We start from the raw sequence: 10,206 nt of genomic DNA, 5'->3' as shown, positions 1-10,206 counted from the left end.
AAAATTTTTTTTTTTTTTCTCAGGAAACATTTGATAACTATCTGGACATTATAAAGATTTTACAATTAACTGAATTCATGAAAGAACACAAGTTCTTCCTCAAGTTTCGAAGAATGGTGATGGAAATACCAAGATTCAATTGCAAAAGGGGAGGGGTGGAGAAACTTATCAAGCCAGTTATATACTCAGGCAAACAAAATTCCAAAAGAAAAGAGAACTAACTTAGAGAACTAACTTGAATTATATGTATGCAGTGTGGAAAGACCTAGGAATAGAGGAAAGAGATTCAAAAGAGGAGCAGAAGTATAAAAGTAGCAAAAGTATTTTCATACAAAAAATCACCTTTAAGAAATGTTTTTGAAAACAAAACTATATTTATCTACACTTAATAGTACGTAGAAATATAATATTTTCAGCATTAATAAATACTACAATCCCTATAGTCTTTAAGACATTGTGATTAGTAAAATAAAAAAGTTTACAACAGGTGATACAAATGTGTACTTCCTTAACATTCCCTAATATATGGCTGTATATAATTATTTTAATTGGTCTTTTCATCTATACTTCACTATATAACATTCATCAGCACAAGTTTAATGAAAATTTTTTTTAACACCAATATATATAAAAAAAAGAAAAGTAATTTTACAGTGCCAGTTAGTTTGGAGATCAGTTAAGAATTATATTTTTCCTTGAAATCGAAAAATGAAATGTCAAACATTTTGTGTAACTACGGTGTTATCTTTACATCTCCAAGTTATTTTTTCCTCAAAAATGCTATATTCCACAACTACAGAAACAATTTTCAAAGTTATTCTAACATTTTGCACTAACTTAAACCCAAAATTACTTCTACTTATATTTAGTGTGAAGCCAGTAAATTCTGTTTCTCACAACCATCAGAGAAAAGCAATGAATTTTAAAAGTGAGTCATTAAATATTGTGATGGTCAGGGTAGAGGACTTTGAACCATAGTAATGAATAAATTTATGTAAATTAAGGGTTCAAGGTTCAAACTTTGGTTAAGACGATTTCCAAGTATCCTAATAAAAACTTGAATCCAGCTGGGACTTATTCTGCTCTTGAAGCTTATCCAAATGGAAGATAAATTGTGTTTCAGGCTAGACTCTGTGGTTAGTCTACAAGAGGGTTTTATTGGCATGAAGTAACCAGAAGTGTTTGTAAGGCAGTGAGTGTGTTGTCAGCCCATATTTGCCATGTTATTTTATGACCAGAAGTGTTTGTAAGGTACATACCACAAGGCAGTGAGTGTGTTGTCAGCTCACGGTTGCCATGTTATTTTATGAATTGTAGACTACTGATGGAAATCACTTATTCCAAATAATAAAATACTATGGTGGTTGTGAAAGGAGAGTTTGAACTTAGCTCTGCAAGATGATTCTCAGAATACCAAGAAACCTGGCAGACATTTTAACATTCTAAATTATTACATTACACTGTGCAAAGTTTCACCTCATGGCAGTCATAACTTAAATGTTACCACAGTTTTCAACAAGTAACAAAATTGCCTGCTTTAATGAATGAATAAAAGTCAGTTTTTACCTAAGCTTGTGTTAATTTATTTCTATTTTGCTAATTTCTTTATCTATTACATTCTATAAAACAAGTCAAACCACTAAAATTTTATAGTTTGGATCCAGATAAACACTTAATTTAGCAAGATAATGAATGTAGAAACATACTAATAACAACTGCATGCAGAAGTTTCAAGTTAATGGATATCCTGGAGGTACTGATGCAGCACAGAATAATTTCTTTTTTAGAACTTTCATAAAAGCAGTCTGAGAATTACTACAATAAGACAAGACCTTTATACTCTCTACTACTCATGCTGTAAATCCATAATCATTGGCATCTATTTGCAAGGTATAAAGTAATAACTCGCACTGTATAAAATAAGTCTATATGAAGGACAGTGTTGATATTAAACTAATATGACAAGTTTTAATAATGTATTCACACAATGTCATTCCAGCTTTCAAAAGAATTCATCTCTTCTGTTTTGACATTTTAATATATTTGTTAGCATCAAAACTATCTTCAATTTCTTCCTCTACAACAAGTTTTTCTTTTGGTTTTCTTCGTGCTAATCGTTGCTTTTGTTCTTCCTCAGTCAATGAGTTCATATCTAGGGGGAGCTAAAAGATAAATAATTAATACAACTATTTAGTTATTTTGAAGTTGAAAAATTAATTTTCATACAGCATACCAATCTCTCGCAATACCTTCACATAATTTTATCACTATGTATGTGTAGTTCAACAGTTCATAAAGATTCCAGAATATTTCCACCTTAAATATATTTCAAATTAATCCCATGAGAGAACCAACAGATTTATCTAATTCTGGTAATAATTACAATGAATGTTTACATACATGGATTAGTTTAAGAAATGGGCTTACTGATATATAAAAAAAATCTTGTTTTATTTTCAAGGAATTTTGTGCAATTATTTTTTTCCACTACAAAATTACAATACTGAGGTTTGATTTCTTTAAAAACAGGCATTTTTAAAACATAGTAGGGTTAAACCCATTCTTCTAGCATTTTGTCACAAGACTTGCAACCTTCCTTAGAAACCTAAATGTGATGTACAGAAGTTCTGATTTACAAGATGAAATGTCAAGAAAGAAAAATTTATACAAGTTGCTATTCATATTAGACATTTATTTGCCCATTAAGAGTGATTAGGTAAAGTTGTTATGATACCACCCCTAAATACCAGAAGTCATAACTGAGTTATGTCATTGTCCACACAACTCCATATCCAACAAACTGCTGAGACCATTTTATTTTCTCTACATTGATGTGGATGGATTATAATCTGCTCTGTCCAATTGCAGGGGAGAAAATATCTGGGTTCACATTGCAATTTGCAAATCAAAACAAACTCTGTTGTAAATCACTATGTCTTTCTTGAAATACTGCCTACCTAGAACTTTTATAGAGATGAACAATGGAATCTAATGGACAGTTTAGAACACTAAGGAAGAAAACACAGATGTGGAAATTTTATGTGGTTCCTTAAGGCATTCTTTTCATTCTTACAAATGTTTTAGTTTTAAATTATATCTGTTTGATTTCTACAGATATTTTCTTCTATAATAATATATTATTGCATGGAAGCTTAGTTAAATTTAGTAGGATGTAATAAACAACAGCAAAATAATCCAATGAGTCACATCTTTATTTATTGAATATTATTATGAAGTTTATCATATTTAAACAATATATGAAACTATCATTATTTAATGAAAAGAAATTGCATTTAAAAAATCTAAATTGATCTCAACCAAGGCTATTTTTAGCAAAACTCACGATACCCAGACTGATAAAGGTAATGGTGGGGTTATTTGGAAAGGTAAGGTCACTGACAAAGATGTGTTCTTTTATCTTAGAATTTCATTCTTTTAACATTGATCAGAAAATTCCATTTTTTATACATTTCTAGGCAACTTCCACTTGATTCATGTTCATGAATATATTTTCCTTTGACATTTTAGTTTTCTAACTGCATTAGTCACCACTTCCAGCCATAAATTGTAAAAGAACATAGCAAAAATTGACAAAGGTTTAATGACATATTTAAACAGTGTCAACAAAATTTTGCAAAAGCACACCCTAAAAAATTATAGAAATACTCAATCAAGTTTTAAAAATAAAAACTAAATAATATTTAGTATGTTTATATACTAAGTTTCATGCAATTTGAATAAGTATTTCCACTATAAAATGTTGCCTGGGGATATCAATTGTGCCCCTCTGGTCCAAAAAGGGGTTAATGCTGGAAAAAAATAAGAATATATGATACTTGTAATTAGTTTCATCACTAGGCAGTTTCTTTTGGATTAATGGTAAACATTAAGTGAAAGCCAGTCCACATAGTGATAAGGGATTAATTTGTTTATTCAATAATCTTTCCTATAGGCTGTGTTCACTAGTAAGTATACCTTCACAAACAAAGTTTCAACAGAATCTCCATAACTAGTGTATACCTAACTTATTTATAAACTTAAATGCAGAACTTCTTAACTAACTCATTGATAACAAAAATGCTAACTCACTGACTGATTGAATCACAGACAAATAGACAATACCCCTCACTAACTCACTAACTGACACTAAACTGAATAAATCAACAACTACTCATCAACACACTGAATACTTCACCAATTCCTGATTCACTCACTCTCCCTTTTATATCATTCTCATTTTTCACTTACTACATGATATATTTAGATCATTATTTTATCCTCATTATTAGCTCCATCTAGCAAACAAATATTAAATTAAAATATCAAACACATAGCTTACAACAAGACTACAATGCAAGTTGCACTCAACTTTTGAAACTCCATATGAATTACTCACTTTGATAATTTTTCTTGGCTCATGGTACCTGATGTTGACAGTAGACCCATCTGGTAACACCAGCACAGTTGGATATAATCTCTTGTAAATTAGCCTATGAACTTTTGTAGTGCTTGCTAAACTTGAATTGTTCCTCACACATAATGATGAAGAACAAACATAAAGTAAACTTGATCTCCAAACATTTAACAAACCAAAGTTTTTCCTGAAATTAGAAACCATCTTATGAAGCATACAGTACTTTTTAACAAAATACAAAGGTAATGAGCATATTTTATTGGCTTTAACTAATATAAATTTGCTCACAAAAAAATTATGCACAGATTTTTAATATTCTTCTAAACGTCTGTGATCATAAAATTACTTATCATTGTATAAAAGCATTTAAATCAGTAAACTTTGTTTTATCTGCACTGTCACCAAGAACGATGTTTCTGCTAATATTGGGTTCTTTTAACACTTCTGTGAAATAAATAATACAACATGTATCATAAGATACAAATAATTTTTTTTGAAACTAACTTATTTCTTCAATGACAACTGAAGATGAAAAGGTACCTATACTTACATAAAAATTGTTCTATGCAACATTGTCATTATGATCCATAACACCACCACATAAAATTGAAATAACAGACAGCTGCAAAATGAAAAAGTTTTGGTAACTGATCTTGATTTTTCTCTAAAAAAAGCATCTATTTTTAGCAACACTAACAGCAATTAAGCAAAATATGTTGAATATATTTTTAAACAATAAGAAGCTTGGATAATTTATTTTTACAGGTAACAGGTACATTGCAAAAATTTAAATAAATTTATAAAGTAATCATTTTCATGCAACTTAAGGTAACATTAGACTACCAGGCTATTCAGAAATTAGTAAATCTGACAGAAAAACTTTGTATCCTGCAACAAAATTGACATTATAAAACTAACAATAAAATGAAAATATGAACAAAAAATGGATCATTTGGTCCTTCAAGGCTGACTCTGTACACCCATTTTTTTTTTTGAAATTATCAATTCACCTTTTAAACTCTTGTAAAGTACAAGCCTCCACTACTGCTGGCAGAAACTGATTTCATAATCCAATCAACATGTTAGAAAAATACAATAACCGTAACTGGGGCCTAATCTGTGATTTAGAAAAATACAATAACCGTAACTGGGGCCTAATCTGTGATTTCCAAGTTTTAAACTTGTGTCCTCTCATCCTATTGTCTTCAGAATATAACCCAAAGAAATCAGAGGCCTAATCCCATTAATGCACCTGAATAACCATATAGATTTCAGATAAGATAACCTCTTACCTTTTTTTTTTCAAGAAAAAAGTTAAAAGATCTTAATTTATCCATACAAGGTAACCCTTGCATCCAGGGAATTATATTAGTATTCCTTCTTTTTCACCCTTTCAATTAACTCAATAGCTGACTTTTAATCAATGTGTCTACAAATACAATAAAATTCTATTAGCTCTCCCACTAACAGCAGCACTCACTCATCTTGAGTGACTTATATACCACTACACCAACATCATTTTATTCAGTCTCAATATTAACATAACATATAAACAGTCAGGAATCACTTAATACATCAAGGCTGTTCTTGCACAACCAAACTTAAACCCACCCTTTATTTTTCAGAAAATGATTCCCCTCTTAAACATCAGTAAAGTTCTGGCCTCTACTATTGCCAACAGCAACTCATTTCATAAGCCAATCACCACATTCGAAAAATGTAACTAACTGTCTTAACTGAAGCCTAATATTTTCTTTTCCAAATGTTATAAACTTGTGTCCTCTTTTTTTTAATATCTTCCAGATTACAGAACAGAAATTAAGATACATTATCTTATCATTCTCTTGGATAATCATGTAAAGATCAATCTAATCAAAAACACCTTAGGTGTGAAAAAAGAGGTGTGGCCAAAAAAGGATTGAGCGTGCTACTTAGAGGAATGAAATCAAAATTGGTGGCCAAACTTGTAGCTACACTTATAGCACTGATAAGAATTTTACAGCAAATATTCATTCATTAGTTATCCAAGCTACATTTTTTTGTTCAACTTGGGGCATGATGGTGGGTAAAACAAAATAAATGGTCTAGCTAACTAATGAATGGAAACTAGATTAACAGTTTCTTGTCATCACCCACATGCACTTGATATAGATGTATCAAGCATAATTATTTATGCAACTACTTAAGCTAATATCACGCTATGCTAAGGGCTCTTTAATTAGGAGAATTTCAGAAAATTCAGCAAATTTGTGCTTAAAAGTTGGCAAAGAATAATAACTGTCCACCCACATTTCTTTTGAAAACTTGAGCAAGATACTGTTACTATAGTTTGCTTGGCCTAATCAATTTTTATGTATCTGCATGTGCTTTCACCCTATAGTTTTGTTGCTCTAAATCAGCCATCTTTAATTTGAATAATAAAAAACTAAAAATCAGTCTACTTTTACATGAAGCTGTAGGGCAAATTTCAGACCAATAGCTCACATGACTTTTTATGTAGACATGCGCAAAAATGTTGGTCAAAATTGAGCAGTTTTTGTTGAATAACTTTGCACAGGTGGCTTATATTTAGACCAAATTTAACACCTAATTGTAGGTTGTAAAGATCTATCAGTGTACCAAATTTGAAAAAAATCCATAAAAGTTAAGTATGTTTTTCTATCAAATAAAATTTCCATAGTTTTGGTGCAAAGAAAAAAAAGGAAGAAATTAAATCAAAATTTTAGATTTTATATCATATGTATTTCTTAATGGAATGCCTTGAAATTTGGTATGTGCAGTAAAAATCCAGTAGAGCACATCCACAGAAAATGTGTGATAATTTGGATTACCACAGTCTGAACTACAGAAAGTGGAAAATTGCTAAACTCTCTCTCCTAATTACAACACATAGTGTGTCTTGCACAACGTTTTGGTTGTACGACACACTACCTTATGTCTTGATAAGATTATTTCTAACCATTATTTTCTCAACAGAAAAGAATATAAGAAATCTTAACCTATCCCTTATAAAATAATTTTTCTATCCCAGGAATTATCATAGAAGCTATCATCCAACCCTTTCCAATAAGTTGATATCCTTTTTTTGATAAGACCTAAACTGTACGGAGTATTCCAAATAAGTATTGTTCTACAAGACTTGAGAAAAAACACTTGGATGAAAGATAATAAGGAATAAGTGAACACATCTAAATGTAAACTTTTTTCTAGTTTTATTTTGTGTGACATTTCAGGCAAATGCCCTTTGTCAGGCAGTAAAAACCATGTCAGTGCTGAATTGTATAACAGTACTTTATTTAATGTTTTCATTGCTAATCTACTAACACACCTTTTCTAAAATTAGTGCAACTGCCAACATATATATTTCAAGTGGCTTTCAATATATTTGTTTGAAAACATCATAATGCCCTCATTTTGGAGAGCTATATGTCATTATTTTCTCAAATTTTGTAATAGTTAATAAATTGTAAATATACTAACGTACATTAGCAAAACATGTTAATTTCACATGGCTTTTAATGTAGTCATTCATTTGCTACTACATGACTCTGCTGTTATACACCGTTTCAGTTTATGCCAATTCACCCTAAACATCTCAACTAGAATGGTGGATTTAAAGTCCAGGTTCTGGATAAAGTAGATAAAAAACCAAAAATTATAATACAGACAAGTTTCTTGACTAACATATAAATCATACCCACCGTCTCTTACATTTACATCGCAATTCATCTTTGTTGACACTAAATATAAAGTTTAAAGCACAAAACTGTAGAATTTAAGTTACCATTTCACACTTGTTTCCATAAGGAAAGAAAACCCACCATTCCTCTTTTTTTTCCTTCTTAATAATGCACAACATTATACAAAGCTAATTTGTAAACACCAACCTAATAGCCTAGTTTATGATTGTTTAAAAACAGTTCTAAATTAGGATGCCACTAAAAAATCAATAAAACAAATGAAAGTATGAACAAAATACACATCCAAAATCAATACTGAAACACAAATAACAGACACTTAAAAACGAGGCGAACTAGTTTGAGGGTTACAAGAAAGTGGGATTAAGTCAAGTAAGTCACAACAAAACTAAAAACATAATTACTATAAACTAGCAAGTCCACCATTTTTGTTTGTCAATATGCAAGACCTGTTAAAAGGTATCTTTGTACCAAATCCCATGTAAATCGGTCCAAAAATATGGCTGAGTAATTGACCAAAAATCCCAAAATTATGCTTTTTTTTGTGAGCTCTGATCCCTCTAAAAAACTTCAAATGGGCAAATCCAACTTTTTCTGTCAGTGTGTTGGGTACATAAAATGTATATTTGTGCTAATTTACATCTTGACTGCTGTAAATATGACCACACAGAAGTCACACATATACATTTTTGGGTTGTTTGACCCCATAAAATCTTTAAAAAGGCCTAAAAAATGAAAAAGAAATCTGAGCGTATTGGACTGACCATAACCCTACCAACTTTCAAGTCAATCCTCCGAGAAATGAAGGAATGGCAGTCGATTGAAAAGTGTTTGGAAGAAGAAACAATATAAAAATAAAATGAAAAAACATGTCTCTCTGCAGAGACATAAAGAAAAACTATTAACAAACAATTACCAAAAATAAAAGAAAAAGTGGCGTCCCGATACGAAACTCTTGTCGATTTTTGTAAAAAAGAAATTATATCATACGTAACTTAAAATAAGTTTACAAAGAGTTTTCCCAATGAAACAAAATATATTACACTACAAGTTAGATCATTTGGTCCTCTGTATTCGTATCTGATGATAAATATATCTAAGTAAAATACAACTTAATTTGGAAACCGAGTCCAACTTTCAACTTAGTGGTTGGGCTTAATTTTTGCTAACTTCCCATACTAAGTTCAAATTCAATTCACAACGGTGTGGAATTCGAACGTTGATGAAAAACTAAGCTTAAATTACCATATCTTGTAATTCATAATCAAGATTTATGCTAAAAACAAAGCCGAATATTACCTATATCATAAAGTTTGTGATTCGGACATTCTCCAGTCCTTAATGTAATAATAATACTAGGCACTTTCACAAGTAAGCAAATTCCTGATAGTGATATACAATGTATAAGACGCCCTCTCATGGGAATAAATATCTATATATGAGGGCGCGCGGGGGTGGGGAGGGAAAGCTTCAAAATGCAAGTATTTTCATAATATCTACAGTTGGATATTTAATGGAATTGTAGAAACCAAATAACTACTGTAAATAATACAAAGAAATTATAAGTACGTATAGTAAAAATTATAAAGTTTAATATCCTAACAATATATCTAATCTAATAGGTTCATGATGTTAGGAAAACACTTAGGTTCAAGAAATAAATTTAATACAAATATACGAAACTTTATAAATTTTAGCGCTTTAGAGAGGAGAAATGGAGAATCTTCACCTTTCGCAAGCGCTCTGGTTATATGGTTTCGTATCTTTGTGCTCGATCTAATAAAAATGCCAATAAGAATGTTTTCTTGAGTATCCAATATGTGGATGGTTTGTTTGGAATTAAGCACAAAGCTGCACAATGAGCTATCAGTACTCTGCCTACCACAGGTGTAAGAACCCGGTTTCTAGCGTTATAAGTCCGCAGACAAAATAGGATAAAGAACTAGCTACATCTATGACGTGTTTTTACTACTTTTAATTTTTTCTAAGTGTCATGAATTGATAAATAATTACTTTGTTTCTGGAAAAAATGAAATATTGTTACGACAGTGGAAGTCACGTCACGAGCTTCTAGAAAAATCATGTCCCTTCTTG

At 30.7% G+C, this 10,206-nt stretch overlaps 1 protein-coding gene across 3 annotated transcripts; it reads right to left on the bottom strand.

Annotated features, from left to right (window-relative positions):
* Positions 1 to 1,948: 1,948 nt before the first annotated feature.
* Positions 1,949 to 9,519, bottom strand: LOC106457111 (39S ribosomal protein L55, mitochondrial-like). 3 transcript variants are annotated; one of them, XM_022383075.1, is made up of 5 exons: positions 9,412 to 9,510; positions 7,899 to 8,041; positions 4,965 to 5,036; positions 4,397 to 4,601; positions 1,949 to 2,162 (listed from the first exon to the last, which is right to left on the bottom strand). In XM_022383075.1, exons 3-5 carry the CDS (start codon positions 4,991 to 4,993, stop codon positions 2,013 to 2,015), a joined length of 384 nt encoding a protein of 127 aa, XP_022238783.1. In that variant the 5' UTR covers positions 4,994 to 5,036; positions 7,899 to 8,041; positions 9,412 to 9,510; the 3' UTR covers positions 1,949 to 2,012. The 3 variants fall into 3 exon arrangements, with proteins under 3 accessions (XP_022238783.1, XP_013771950.1, XP_022238791.1); XM_013916496.2 differs by lacking the exon at positions 7,899 to 8,041 and having other exon boundaries at positions 9,412 to 9,519; XM_022383083.1 differs by lacking the exons at positions 7,899 to 8,041; positions 9,412 to 9,510 and adding an exon at positions 9,287 to 9,386.
* Between the last annotated feature and the right edge of the window lie 687 nt (positions 9,520 to 10,206).

Source organism: Limulus polyphemus, unplaced genomic scaffold, assembly GCF_000517525.1.
Source record: "Limulus polyphemus unplaced genomic scaffold, Limulus_polyphemus-2.1.2 Scaffold14, whole genome shotgun sequence".
NCBI lineage: Eukaryota > Metazoa > Arthropoda > Merostomata > Xiphosura > Limulidae > Limulus > Limulus polyphemus.
The sequence above is the reverse complement of the archived record's forward strand: the minus strand, read 5'-3'. Positions and strand labels throughout refer to the sequence as shown.